Below are 15,132 nucleotides of genomic sequence, written 5' to 3' on the forward strand. Positions count from 1 at the left end.
ACTTGAAATTTAAGGAACAAAACAAATGAACAAAGAAAGAGAAAAAGAGCCCCCCTCCAAACAAAAACCCAGACTCTTAAATTGAGAGAACAAACATGGTTTTCAGAGGGGAGGGTGGGGGACAGAAATGGGTAAAATAAAGTGAATCAAGACTACATTTGTCTTGGTGAGCCCTGAGAAACGTACAGAATTGCTGAGGCATTATATTGCATACCTGAACCTAATGTAACACTGTATGTTAATTATACTTGAGTAAAAAAATTACCGCATTTGGGGCGCCTGGGTGGCTCAGTGGGTTAAAGCCTCTGCCTTCGGCTCAGGTCATGGTCCCAGTGTCCTGGGATCAAGCCCCATATCGGGCTCTCTGCTCAGCAGGGAACCTGCCTCCTCCTCTCTCTCTCTGCCTGCCTCTCTGCCTATTTGTGATCTCTATCTGTCAAATAAATAAATAAAATCTTTAAAAAAAAAATTACCGCGTTTGAACCTTTCCATTTTAGAGACGAGAGAATAGAGGATCAGAGAGGCTCGCGGTGTACTCGAGATCCCACAGCAGCTCATGGCAGAGGCAGGACTAGGCTTAGGGCTCCTAATGCCAGGGTAGGATTTGTCCTGCTGACATTTCCCTGGGCTTCAGCTCTAAGAAACCCTCAGTACCAGGAGCACCAGAGCGGAGGCTCATCAGCTGTCCTACGTCCTGGCAAACAGCTCTCCATAGCCATGGTTATTCATGTGGGTTTTGGTAAAATCTCTATAATGAATCATTTTTGCAAAAAAACAAAAATGAAAAAACAAACAATGCTTCCTGGAATCTCTGTTACAGTTTGTGGCTATAGTGACATCTTTAGGTTTTACAGTCCCCTCAACAAGTGTGCAGACCTTTGGTATAATTTTTTGCTCCTGTCTCCCCACCCCCACCCCCACCATTCCTCCTCCTCCTCATCTCCTATCTCCTGCTTTTCCTGCTCCCCGTTCTTTCCATCCCTGCCCTCCCAAACAGCTTTGACCTGGTCACAAATGGCGGTATCTCCATCATCCTCCGGTTCGAGCGGGCACCTTTCATCACACAGGAGCACACTCTCTGGCTTCCTTGGGATCGCTTCTTTGTCATGGAAACCATCATCATGCGACATGAAGAGAATGAGATTCCCAGCTGTGACCTGAGCAACTTCGCCCGCCCCAACCCTGTCGTGTCTCCATCCCCACTGACGTCCTTCGCCAGCTCCTGTGCAGAGAAAGGCCCCATCGTTCCAGAAATTCAGGTACCCAGCTTTCTTAACTGTCTTTCTCCAGGCTTTTATCTCACTGGTGGGGAGGAGGGTCTCAGAGCCGGGGGTGCGTGGAGAGCGATCCCATCAGCCACCATCCAAATCCAGCTACCAGGTCCCACAGCAGCCGTGGTGTCGAGATGATGGCCTCCTCTCTTACACACTTAAATCACACCAGCACTGGAAGGTGCCTGGCACAGCCCAGCATAGAGTGAATTCCTGTTGCCATCCAGTTCCCTTCCACTTTCCTCTCCCCCAGCCTCCAATGTCCCCCTGTATCATTATTTCTCTCAAAAATATTTATGATACTAGGGCCTACCAAGAGAAGTAGGACAGAGGAGCATCGTAAGAAAGACTAAATGAGAAAACGTGCTTAGCACAATGCGTAGCGCTTAGCAAAGTGCTCGATAAATTCTAGCCAGTGTTATTGTTATTGAGATTATGTTAAACACACTGCCTTCATGCCAGCCAAGGATTTATTTGGCTCAAATCTTGACATGTAAGCACTTTACTTAATTATCATTAAAAGGAAGTAATTTGAAAAGATGTCTTTTAATCGAATGGAAACCAGGACAGATTCTTTGCCTAACAGAGCTGTGCAGAGTTAAAAGTTTTCCGCCATCCCAGCCCCATTTCTACTGGGAGGAACAAAGGCCAGGGAAGAGGAGAGACAGCAGGGAGAGGGCCTGCCTGGCTCTCTTGCCTAGCGAGAGCTCTGGCCGTGTGCATGTTAATAGGTTGCCACCCCCTGTGGAGCTGAAGCGTATACACTATTGTGTGTAGGTCTCGCGCCTGGCAGAGCAGATGCATCTCCGTGTGTGTGTCCTGTTGCGTGGCTTCGGGCACCAGCCCGCGAGAGGGACATACAACTGTTTTGAAATTCTCAGTGCACCCACAGGTTGAAACCCTCACTCCTTTTCAGAGATGCAGAGCTTGTCTCCTGTCTCAACTACCAGGCTGACCTTTCTTTTGAAATGGTTGTCAGTGGAGACAGAGCTTGCTGGAGAGAAGTAATTTGTTACTCAACCCTGGTTCAGCTCCAGCCAGACATTTTCCCAGGAGCAGAGACTTTGGAACAAATGAGGTTAAAGGTCCCACCCTCTTTAGCGTGCTCCCTGGGCTGGGTATCTGTGAGCCCAGCTGGGTCACAAACCTTGCTTATTAACAGATTCATGAAACACAAGAAAACAAGCTCCTGGGTTTTCCCAGCCCTGTCATTGGCCAGCCTTCGCAAGCACTGCGAGAAGTACATTTTAAAGGGTACAATGAAGATAAATATTTATGAGAGCATCAGGATGGCACTCGAACCCTGCCTGTGGTTCACGCGGGTACAAAGTGGCTTTGCCTAGAACTTGCAAGCTGATTTTTAGAAAGATGGCTTTGCTTTAGGCCCAGGCCCTAAAATTTCATGTGTTCAGAATGAGGTGGGGAGAGAGTTCACACTCGCTCTGATACGAAATGGACAGAAAGGAAAAGGCTTTCTTTGTGAAGGCTCAGTTTCTCCATGAACACATCAGAAGAGAATGATCACTGTCCTTTTAATGGATACGTTAGCCTCAATTGATTTAACGTCCCCTTCTTGAAATGGAGCCCAGAGCATCAAGCTGATAAAGGTTCTCTGCTCTTGCCATGTGCCTGAGCACCCTGGCATTGATTTTCAAGTCTCCATTTTGGAACTGAGCCCATTACACCCAGTGTAAGTGCCACCTTCCCCACCATTCTATTCATCTAGCATCTAGATGAACCGGGACACGGAAACCCCATGCCGCCAGTTCAGCCTTTTTCCGTGGTTAGCTGGGGGGAAGGGGGGGGTATTGGCCACAGGTCCTTGGCAGGCCTTGCTCTCAACCCTGCATAATTGTTTAGCCAACCTCTCATGGTCTCTCTTCACTTTCCTGAAAAGGATAGCCGTCAGAGGATCTTACTTTAGGAAAGTTTTGTGGGAGACACTGTCCTCGCTGCTGAGGCAGCTGTGTGCATTAGTCTGAGGGAAAGGTCTTTCTTCCTTTTCCTGCTGGTCCCAGCACCAGCACCAGCACCAGTAATGGCACCATCATCCCACTTACTGAGCCCTTGTTATGAGCTGGGCACTTTTCTATATGTGACCCTGCTCCGTCCTCACACCAATGCAGAAAGGAAACTGAGATTCGGCAGCTTACATGATTTTACACACATTATCCTACGTGTCCCTCTCAGTAATGCAGCAGGGTGAGCAGCGTCATTCCCACTGAACGGGGGAGAACCTGAGGCTCCCGGAGGCAGGGTCATACCACGTGAAGTCGGCCCCGGAAACCAGGCCTTCTGCCTCTGTGTTCCTTCCTCCTCCCACTCCTCTTCATACTCTGCCTCCCCGCTCCTCCCTCTCCTCTCTTTCCTAGTTCCTGCTCTTCCTCTCCCCTCGGTCCTCCCTCTCTGCCTCCTCCTCCACCTCTCAGTCACCCAGAGTGCTTGGGGCTTGTGGTTTCCCCTGCTCCTGTGAGTCCCTGACGGCTGCTTGCTATGTCATCTGTCTGTCTAGGCTTTGCAGGAGGAGATCGCTATCTCGGGCTGCAAGATGAGGCTGAGCTACCTGAGCAGCCGCACCCCTGGCTACAAGTCTGTCCTGAGGATCAGCCTCACCCACCCAACCATCCCCTTCAACCTCATGAAGGTGCACCTCATGGTGGCCGTTGAGGGCCGCCTCTTCAGGAAGTGGTTTGCTGCAGCCCCGGACTTGTCCTATTATTTCATCTGGGACAAGACAGACGTCTACAACCAGAAGGTGTTCGGGCTGTCGGAAGCCTTCGGTAAGCCTCTCGGCCACAGGACTCAGGATCATCCCCAGGGAGAGAGTAACACTTGGGGTTACGGGGCTCTTTCTCTACCTCCCTTGTTTCTTCTTCCTCCTTTCCTCTTCTCAGAAATACCTATGGCTTAGTTGGCCTTCCAGACTTTTCAGGGACTATCTATGACCTCAAAGAATGTACTCAAAGACCTGAATCTAAAAAATTTGATCATTTAAAAAAAGGGTAGGGGGCTTAGAAAACCAAAAGGGCCTTTGCAAAGTGCTGTTGTGGTATGTGATGGGCAAAAAGAAGCTTTGTGCCACAAAGGTAGAGCTGGCTGGGCATTGTCCTGCCCCCCTCACAACAATCTGGCCTCAACATACCCACTAAAAAATGTGGAAGTCTGGAGCTTCTGGGTTTCCTCAGTTTTTTGAGATGCAGGAGCTAAGATTCTTTCTTCCTCAGAAAGGCTTTTTGGCCTCTGTACCTCATTTGCAATCAGAGAGATTCTGTCCTTGTTGTTGCTGTCTGTTTTTAAGATGAAGCAGAAAGTGACTGTAGCCTCGCCTGGGTCCCAGCCCCACCGAGACATCAGCCTTCAGGGGCTGGCTGTGCTCATTCCAGCTTCCGTACAGAGCAGTGTCCCAGAAAGGTTCAGAGCTGGACTGTTAGCCGACTTCCCCCCTGCAGGGCTAGTCCCCCAAGCATGGAGAGGATTAGCCCAGGAAATTCCTTCTCATCTTGAACCCTGCTCCAATTTTATTCTTTTGCTAGATTCCGCAAAAGCAAAATGAGGAAGCAGAGGAGAAATCATGTTGTAAAAAGAAAGAGGAGAAGGGAGGGAAGGAAGAAAGGCAGGTGGTCACTGAGAGAATGTTTGTTCAACACCTCCTCTGGCCGGTGTTCTCCCTTGCACATTAATATCCCACCTAATCCTCATTGCCACTGTCTGAGCCAGAGACTGTCCCCAGATTCTGTGAGAGGAAGCAGAGAGGTGAGGGGACTTCAGGAGGACAGATGAGAGAGGAACAGAGCTGGACCCATCATAGACCTCGCCTGTAGCTTCACATCCCACCCTACCTTGCAAGGGCATGGTGGAGCAAAGATTCAGTCTCTCTGTTCATGCTCCCTTCTGTAACTCAAACTACTTCTGGAGTCTCTTCAAAAACAATGAAACCTCACAACCTCTTTGGGTGACATGAGCATCCTTCGTGTCCACCAGCCAGGGCAAAGGAAAGCATCTGTACAGTGAGACCTCCAAGCCCAGAGGCCGACCTGTCCCTGAGAGGACAGGTGACCCATAGGAGGCAGAGAGGCTGCTAATAGGACTCCCGGTCATAGGGAAGATGTCAGTGTGGACATTCCCCTCCTCCTATATTTGGCCAGCAACCTTTTATGGCACCTAGGGAAACTTTTTCAGGAGCTGCCCAACTGTTAATTCCTCCCTTGAACGCGTGTTAAGATACTGCCCACTTGGCAAGTAGTGTCCACACAGAAGGATGCTTGAAAGAAATGCCATTCCTGTCTCTGCTAGTTCCTTTCCATCGGGCAGTTCCGGGCTTTTTAACAAACCCAGCCTTGGGACTCCTGCCATGATTCGCCTGCATCCCAGTCCCCTTCCAAGGAGGTCTGGATCTATGAGACAGAAGAGAAACCAGCGGATTTTCAAGCTTTGAGACCTCAAAGCAACTTCCAGCTTTCAACGTACCCTAACTGAGCTCCTTATCCATGTATTCATTACAAACAGTATAGAATTCTTTTTTTTAGTAAAGTAATGCCATTATCATTCATAAAAATTTGATGAGTGGACAAAAATATGAATAAATTCATATGTTTCTATAAATAATACTACTACTTGTTAACATTTAAATTTATTCTCTCTCTTCATGTATAGTAATGTGTGTGTGTGTGTGTGTGTGTATGTGTGTGTGTGTGTGGTTTTTTTAAGCACACATATAATCCCATATATAACCAGTCTTTCCAGCTTGGCATCATAAACATTTTCCGGTCACCCTGTTATCTTCATAACCAAAATATCCACTGGCAGCATAATATTCCTCAAGTGGGTACCTTTTGATGGGCTCAATCTCTAGACCCTTTTGAACTTTAAGATTACTTCCAATTTGCACTATTAGAAATAAAGCTGCAGTGAAGAGCTTTGTGCCTAAACTGTTTTCCATACTAGAGGATCATGTCCTGGGAATCAATTCACCTGGGTCCTTTTGAAGGTGTTTGATGCATTTCCTTCAACTTTTTCCTAATAAGGCACAATTGCTCTTTGAAAAGAGGATACTCGGGCTCAGCCTCTCTGCGTTAGTACTGCACGTACATCTGGCTCCTGCTGAGAAACATGATCCTTTCTCCTTCCCTACAAAAGACAAACCAAGCCTTGCAGGCAGATCAAAGCCAGAGCAGAGACTTTGCTCACATGTGCATTTCGTACCTTTTGTTTTCTGCAGTTTCTGTGGGCTATGAATATGAATCCTGCCCAGATCTGATCCTCTGGGAGAAAAGAACAGCAGTGCTGCAGGGCTACGAAATCGATGCTTCCAAGCTGGGAGGATGGAGCCTGGACAAACACCACGCCCTCAACATCCAGAGTGGTGAGTGCACGAGAAGAACTCCAGCAGCCAAGCTGCAGGTGGGACCCTCATCTCATATCCTTCATGCCCTGCCAGATTTAAAAAAAAAAAAAAAAAATGCGCTCTCCCAGTTACAGGGGCTCATGTGTGATCAGTCGTCCGAAGGATTAGTCATCAGAGATATTCCTTGGGAGCCTGCTCTGTGCTGTGCACTGCCAGGCACTGGGAGATACAGAAATGAGACTCCAGACACTTCCCAGGCAGTCTCCATGCTGTGCCATCCCACACAAAAACACAGGACCCTGAGACCTGGAACAGGAGCACCTCAGCCTCTTGGTTCAGCAAGGTATCTCTTTGGAGAGAACCTCTGGACGGAGTCTCAAAAGGTCTGTAGGATTAGCCCAATATATCAAGTAAGGAGAACATTCTAGGCAGAAGGCACAGTAGGTGCCAAAGCACAAAAGCCTGAAAGAAGAGTAATTGGAAAGAAGATTCACTGTGGTTTGAGCAAAGGATGAAATGAAGGCAATAGCCAGAGCTGTGGCTGGAGCTGCTGGAGGCCAGGCTGAGAAGATTAGGACTTTGAACTGCATCCAGAGGCAGATGTCAAGCCTCTGAAAGGTTCCAGGCCTGCAAGTGACACAATCCACTCTGTAGTTTAGATCGCTCACCTTGACTGTGTGCTGGGATGGGACAACTCAATACGGTCATGACAGCTCCCGCCTCACCTGAAGATGCTGTGAATGGCTATCTATCAAAGCCGCCACATGGCTGAAGGAAAAACTCACAAATGGACTCTAGAATTTATGATAGCCTAAAGATTTGTCAGTTACTAAGGCAGCCTTTAAAATCAGAAGAAAAAAGAGGCCCTGCCAGATATTCGACGGTTCTAGAAAAACCACCATCTCCCATACTGTGTGGGGCTAGCCCCAGAGCAGATAAAGAGACTCTAGGGGACAGAGCAAGGAGTTCAGAGAATGGCCTGAAAGCCATCAGGAGGACCAGTTTTGGCCACATGCATCAGAAAAGCCAAAATAGCAGAATTCCAAATAAGTTCAAAATGTGTTTCTCACTCAGCCCCGGGTCCAGAGGGAGGCAGTCCAGGGCTGGCTTGGCACTCTGCCTGCCAGGTCAAAGGTCGGGGCTCCTCCCCTCCCATTGCTCTGCTTGCATCTCCAACCCCAAGATGATGGTTCAGGGTGACCGCCTAAGTTTCGGCCTCCATATCCACATCTCAGCCAGCAAGGAGGAGGAGAAGGGCTAAGGGCAGGCCCTCTCCATTGCAAGGACACCTCCCAGCAGCTGCCCACCCCACTTCTGCTTCCACGCCACTGGCCAGAACTTTGTCACCTGCCAAGCATAATCTGCCCTAGATTGTCCCATGCCCGGTCAAGCAGCAGGGCTTCTGTCGCTGCAGAATGGGATGAGGGACAGAAGGAATCTCAGTGGAGGACCACACCATGCATATGTAGGAACTGGCCCGGGACCGAGGGAGCCTCAAATGTCAGTGGGGGATGGATAGGTATGTTAGGTTCACCCTACATACAAAATAAATAAGGTTAATTAAAGATCTGAATTTGAAAGATAACACTTTAATAGAAGAAAAATTAGGAGAGTATCTTTATGATCTCAGAGGATTCCCTAAAACCAAAAAGAGCACAAACATGTGGTAGCAAAATGAGAGATTAGAGTATGTAAGAATGAAAGGTACCTGTTTAATAAAGGACACAGCTAAGAGGCGACAGCCTGGGAGAAGATCCTGGTGACCATAAACCCAAAACTCAGGCTTCAATATGGAAGAAGTGAGGTCGGAGGTGAGTAGTCCAGTTTGGAGGCTGTGGCAGTAACATGGGAGACGAAGGTGAGCTGGACCTAAAAAGAAATTGTGTAGATATGGGATGAAGCCTGCAGGTCACTAAGCTCAGTCCCTTCATTTTGCTCGGAAGGAAACTGAGGCCCAGGAGCAGGTAAAGCAGTGGGGAGTCTGATGCAGCATCTGGGATCAGTCTGTTAGGAGCAAAACCACATAAAAACCCAGGTCTCTCGACTCTACCCTGGTGAGAGGAGACTGAAGTTTACTCGTGCATCTCTGTAAACATTCATTGGGATCTACTCTGTGTCCAGTTCTGCCTGAGGCACTGGGGGCACAGAAGGGAAGAAGACAGTTCCACAGTTGACATGGTAGCAATCTAAGGAGAGGAAAATGGGTAAGCGTAATTTTAAAAAATGCACACTGTGATAAAGACAGGGACTAGACGTGTACTATCTGAGAAGCAGTGAATGATTCAGGGCCTGGGTGACCTCAGGTGAGCCACCAGCCTGCCCCCACCCCAACTTCCGTTAATACAGAGGGGGTAATAGGACCTATCTTACAGAGTCGTCGTGAGCGTTCATTAGGGAAAGGAGGATGGCCTGTTCGGGACATTCTGGGTTTCTTGGTGGGGTTGCCACAGCCCTCTGTGTTCCTTGCAAAAATCAAGGGGACTCTGTGGTCGGCCACAGAAGAGGGCCATTTCTGGCTCCATCGTTGATTCTGCCCTTTTGTCCTTGTCCCAGGCATCTTGCACAAAGGGAACGGGGAGAACCAGTTTGTGTCTCAGCAGCCACCTGTCATCGGGAGCATCATGGGCAACGGGCGCCGGAGAAGCATCTCCTGCCCCAGCTGCAACGGCCTTGCTGACGGCAACAAGCTCCTGGCCCCTGTGGCCCTCACGTGCGGCTCCGACGGGAGCCTCTATGTGGGGGACTTCAACTACATCCGAAGGATCTTCCCCTCTGGGAATGTCACCAACATCCTGGAATTAAGGTATGTAAGGAGATGTCCTCCTCAGCTTCCTAATACTGTCCCTTGGCCATCCTGTGGGCCCACCTGGCATGACCCACTGCACCCCGAGGAGGGAATAGACAGCCGCACCTGCCAGAGTCCATCTGGGCTTTTCACTTCCCAGCTCAGGGGCTGAACTATAAACCCGGGGCTCTGGGGAAGCAGGTGCTGTTTTCCACCGGGCACAGCAGCGAAGACAAATCACTTGTGAACAGGAGCATGTTCTCGGTGCCCAGAAGATATAAAGGTCTCCTAACAACCAGGAATTAGAATTTTGGATCCCTTGAATCTCCTCTCATTTCCTGGCACCAAACAGATTGGGATTAGTCCCATGAGCCTTCTTAGAGGGACAAGGACAACAGGATGGACATGGCCCCCATGCCAGAGTTGCCTGGTTTGACCCTGTTACTAAACACTCATCTGAGTTAGGAGGAGTTCTCTTCAGATAAAGGCCCACAGGCTGAAGTTAGGCAGAGCCTCCCAGCCCCTGACGGGCCGCAGAGCCAGCCGACTTGGCCTTTTCCTTCTCCCCATACAAACTGTGCATGATGCAGCACAGCCACACTTAGAGCTCGGGGAAGGGCCTGATGGGTTGCATTTTCTCGAGGTCTCCCTAAAGCAGGTCTTTGTAGAACCAAAGCACATCTTTTTAGAACCAAAGCACTGTTCATAGGCAGTGTTCCAGGATTACAGAGAAGCTGTGGTTAGAGACAGGGGAGCCCCACACTCCCTTTCAGGAGAAAGGGCACCATGTTCCTCAGAATTGCTTTAGGGAAGGGGATCTGCCTGTCTTCCGGCCTAGGGTCCATGTGGACAGGACGGGCCCATGAGCTGGAAAGCTTTCTTCCAAAAATGGCCAGGGATAAGGAAACTCACTTTTGTGAGATCCCAACACAGTGTAACAGTCTACAAGGTATTTGTCATGATTGCCCTTGACAAACAAGAAAAAAGGAGACTTGGGGAATTTAAAGAATCTGCCCAAGGTCCAGCTTCTGGAATGGCAGACCCAAACCCAGAAGGCCATCCATCACACAACTCTGCCTCACCAAAGAATTGTCACCTGACCCAACAAGGGCTATTTTGGCTTAATGCCACATTAAATTATTCCCTGGAGGTGATTGTTGGCTAAGAATCTCACTCTACAGGGCACATGTGAAAGGAAGGGAAGGCTTGCTGGTTGACCACAGTCATGGCAGCCCTCAGGAAGAAAGGGTTCCTATTCTCTCTCTCTCTCTCTCTCTCTCTCACACACACACACACACACACACACACACACACACACGGACAAAAAAAGCAGAGGGTCTTTGGCCACGAGAAGAATCAGAATTCTCTGGATTCCTGGGAGATGAGATATCAAGCTAATGAGAACCACCAATGGAATATTCTCTGCCTTTCTTTTCTCTTTTATGAGTTTCACTGTCACAGAATCTGTCAGGGATGCTCCAGTCAGCTGCTCACATTGTCTTCCTGGCTCCCAGAGTACCATGGAAAGAGCCATCAACTAGGGAGTCAGGCCACCGTGGCAGAGAAGTTATACAACTTTGGGCAAGACACATACCCTCTCTGGGCCCCCATTTTCACATCTTCAAAATAGGAGATCCCATTTTTCCTGCCTCCCTCCCACATTTGAGGGGAGATCATGGAAGATAATAGACAAGGAAGGGAGGAGTAAATGAAATTTGGAGAGAAAAATAAGTTTATCAGTACATTACCATCTTAATATATTTTCTTCCCAGTCTGTTTCCTGTTCCACCCCCTCTCTTCTAATTATGGTATACCTCCAGTTCTGTATTCCATTATGAGGAGAATCACGGTGGGCTGCGCATGGTTTGAGTACCCTCTGTAGGGCCGTGTGCACACCAACAGAGACACAGCCATGTGCACACCGGCAGAGTCACAGCCATGAGCAGGTGTATCTCTGGGCCTGTGTCTCTGCACAGGGGAGATAATCAGCTGTTCCAGCCTCTGTCTTAGCCCTGGTGAGAACAACAGCTTGTCAGCCTCATTCTCTTCCCCTGAACTCAGCCATGGTGGTGCAGGTGAAACCAGGCCTCTTCTGTGACATGTAGCTGCTTGTAAGTGAGCTCACTGACAAGTAATATCCAATATAAAATAAATCAGTGTCATAGCTGCTAAGTCTTTATTTATTATAGTATTGTACAGTACCATTGCTGTCAAGTTTTCAGGCTGCTAATAATGCTTCTAACCCTGCTGCTAACACCTCATTCTTTCTTCTATTCCCTGCTCTCCTGTCTTCTGTCAGAAATAAAGATTTCAGACATAGGTAAGCCAACCAGTGGAGAATTTCCTGTCTCTCCTCTGCCTTGTTGCATGTTGTATGGTAAGCTGCACGTGTCCATTTCAGATGGCTCAATAGCAAATGAGTCCTGTGCGATTGGAACTGATTGGGGGTAATCAGTTACCATGAGAGGAAGTCATTAATAATGGCGGGGACGGGTGGTGAGAGCCTGAACTCCTTTCATCTCTAGCGAAGTGCAGCAGCTACTCTGGTCGTCTGTGGACATGACAGAAAATAATTGGGGAAACAGTTTTAACCTTGGCATAGTAATTTGAACACTCGTCTGCTTCTCCTTGGAATAAATGAGGACATCATCCAAACTGTGTTGAGTGGCTTCGATGGTCACAGTGGGAAGTCTTGAGAACATCTTGATCAGGTGAAGAACCTGGAAGAAGACAGGTGTCAGGTTTGCACTTCTGTGGGCGTTCCGGATGCCTTGGCTTTGGAGGCTGGGATGCCAGGTGACCCCACCAGAAAGTTTGCCAGCAAGGACAGAGTGGGAGAGGATTTTTCAGACCATTTGGACCACCCAAAATAGTGGTCCCCAAATTGGAACTTCATCACAGGGTAGATTTGTCACAGACGTTCACAGTGACATTGCAGCAGGCGGAGAGGGCCTTATCAGATGCTCCAAGAACAATGTCTGCTCATCAGCACCGCTGTCTTTGTGGTGCTAGACTGACCCCGGGGCACAGGTGCTTTGCACACTTCCAGGTGACTTGGAAGTAGCTGTGGGCAGGTAGAGCTGGGGCTGCCATACATGCAGCTCTCAGTTATCCACATGTGGCACACATCAAACTTGTACATGGGGTAGGTGCTAAGTTGGGATCAAAGAAAATCTTGGGATGGTGGAAAGAGTTAGACAAACCCAAAATCCAGTAATGTTATATCCACACCTATGTAATTAGATATGGTACTAATGGAACAATCTTATGTATTACTTTTTTTTAAGACTTAATTTATTAGAAAGAGAGAACATGAGTAGGGAGAAGGGCAGAGGGAGAAGCAGACTTCCCACTAAGTGCGGAGCCCAGAGCCCAACATGGGGCTCGATCCCAGGACCCTGGGATCATGACCTGAGCTGAAGTCAGATGCTTAACCGACTGAGCCACCCAGGCAGCCCCAATTATATATATTATTTTAAGGTTAGAACAATAATTAACATGGAAAGAGCACCTCGTCTGTGGCAGAGAGAGCATTCGTGGTTTACATGGACTGTAGCAGTTCAGCCCCAAACCACCCAGTGAGGTAGGCCCTCTTGCCGCACGCAGTTTACAGCTGAGAAAGCTGAAGCTTCCCTGTTGTGTGACCTTGAAAAAAAATCACTTCATCTTTCTGAGCTTTTGTTTCTGCCTGGAGGTTAACAGAGTCTCTCTCCGAGGCAGTTTTACGGGTTACAGAGGATGTCTGTAAAGAACCCAGTATTGTGCTGGGCACAGAGGCACGGGGGGAGCTACAGGCCTGGTTGTTATTATTATTATATCTATATAATATTTATTATATAATATTTATATAATTTATATAATAATAAAATTTATTTATTTATTATTATTTATTATATAAATAAATTATTATTATTATATAAATAAATTATTTGTATATATATTTATATTATATATAAATAAATTATTATTATATAAATAAATTTATATAATAAATTATATAATATAATATTTATATAATATATAATATTTATAAAAATATAAATATATTTATATTAATATATATTATATTAAATAATATTTATATAATATTATTATATTTATATTTATATTATTACTATCATCATAACCATTATATAATGATGATGGTGTCTCCACCTTTCCCAAACAGGAATTCAGTCCTCTTCTAACCAGAGACACACTTCTTTAGACTAAATTAAGTAGAAGTTGAGAACAAAGGGGAAAAGGAGGAAACACATATGTGATTGTATGTCAGACTAAATCCTGAACTTCCTGGCAGCCAGAGTAAACAGGGAAACATAATTATTCTCACGGTTTGCATTATCAGAAATGGGAAAATACACTCACTTCTCAGAGGGGGCATATTTTTTCCTGACCCCGCAAGCTAAAAGAATTTTGTGGGAGCTTCATATGGATGAGACTGAACTGTCAATCGATGCACAGCCCCAAGTTGGGTTTTAGAGCAAACACAGAAGTACGTTTCATATGAAGATCTGGGGTGAAGACCCAGCATTTCACATGGCAGCCTTCAGGCAGTGGTGGTCCCTGGCTGGATGCAGGTGGGCTACAGGGGATGAAGCCAGGCAGAATCAGGAGGCCAGGGTTCCTGCCCAGCTTTGTGGTGCCCTTATTGGGGGCCTCTGGGTTGGAAGCCCAGCGTTTCCAGTTTCCAGACGCATCTTCTATAAACTGTGAGACTTGTGGTTTGGGTGCCCTTTTGTTTCTGACGTTTAGTGATCTTTCGATACATCCGCGGCATGATTTCAAAGTCAGCTTCCTGCCTTCCTTCAATTCATAGCTTTCTCAGGCGCCAAAAACTACTTCTGAAGTAAACCAAAGTGGAAGGAATAAAGGAATTTCTTTCTGCCTTCTCCAGTTTTCTACAGAAATTCTGGAATGAAAAGACCCAGGTCCCAGCTCTGATTTTAACAGCACTTGGATATTGGTAAATCCCTTCCTCTCTCCGGGCCTCTCTTGTCCCCATTCGTTAATGTCAGAAGTGGATTAAAAATTCTAAAATTTTGTCCTCTCTCTCCATGAGCATTTTCCATCCCAGGAGTGGCAGTCCGTGGGGGTGCTCCCAGGGGCAGTCTTGTCCCCCTCTGTTCAGCCTCATGCCAGCCCGCCACACAGGGCATACTCAGTCCAGGGACCCCTTGAGGCATCTTCCCTCGGTAGACCCCTTCAGGGAACGAGGATCCTCATTTCCTCCTAGATCTCCTTCCCCGGATCTCAGAGGAATGCCTGAAGCCTGTTGTTCAGAAGCACGTTTGAACTCAGGTCTCCGTCATCCCAGCTGCACATATTAAGCGAAATCCAGTAGAGAGCCCTGTACTGCCCCCAGAAAATAGGCTGGGAGGGACAATACTAAGTCTTGGCTTTTCCATTATGCACTAACAGAATAATCTGAAGGTTTCTCCAGGTGACAAGCTGCCATTTATTGGGCCTTTTTATGGAATAGGCACTGTGCTCAGAGATTTATATTCTTTGTGTGTATATATATATATTCTTTATACAGTGTTGTCCTCAAAGTAGCCCTTTGAAGTACTTGTGATTATCCCCATTTCTCAGATGAGGAAACTAAGGCTCAGAGTAATGAAGTGATTTGCTTAAGGTCATCTACCATTTGAACCCCTGTCTTTGTAGCTCTTCCCACTTGGTTCTAAGAACCAGTAAATCAGGTTCTGCCAGGGCTGCCACCAGATGTAGTCAAA

General features: G+C 47.4%; 1 protein-coding gene across 1 annotated transcript in view; it reads left to right on the top strand.

The window, feature by feature from the left end:
• TENM4 (teneurin transmembrane protein 4) overlaps window positions 1-15,132 on the top strand; it is a 715,043-nt gene that overhangs the window by 650,662 nt on the left and 49,249 nt on the right. The window contains exons 21-25 of the mRNA XM_032852968.1: window positions 998-1,259; window positions 3,784-4,051; window positions 6,490-6,633; window positions 9,169-9,418; window positions 11,700-11,720. Coding sequence (XP_032708859.1) covers window positions 998-1,259; window positions 3,784-4,051; window positions 6,490-6,633; window positions 9,169-9,418; window positions 11,700-11,720 — 945 coding nt within the window. The remainder of the gene's footprint in view (window positions 1-997; window positions 1,260-3,783; window positions 4,052-6,489; window positions 6,634-9,168; window positions 9,419-11,699; window positions 11,721-15,132) is intronic.

The sequence above is a fragment of the Lontra canadensis genome, unplaced genomic scaffold (genome assembly GCF_010015895.1).
Source record: "Lontra canadensis isolate GAN:19392208 unplaced genomic scaffold, GSC_riverotter_1.0 scaffold7, whole genome shotgun sequence".
Classification (NCBI taxonomy): domain Eukaryota; kingdom Metazoa; phylum Chordata; class Mammalia; order Carnivora; family Mustelidae; genus Lontra; species Lontra canadensis.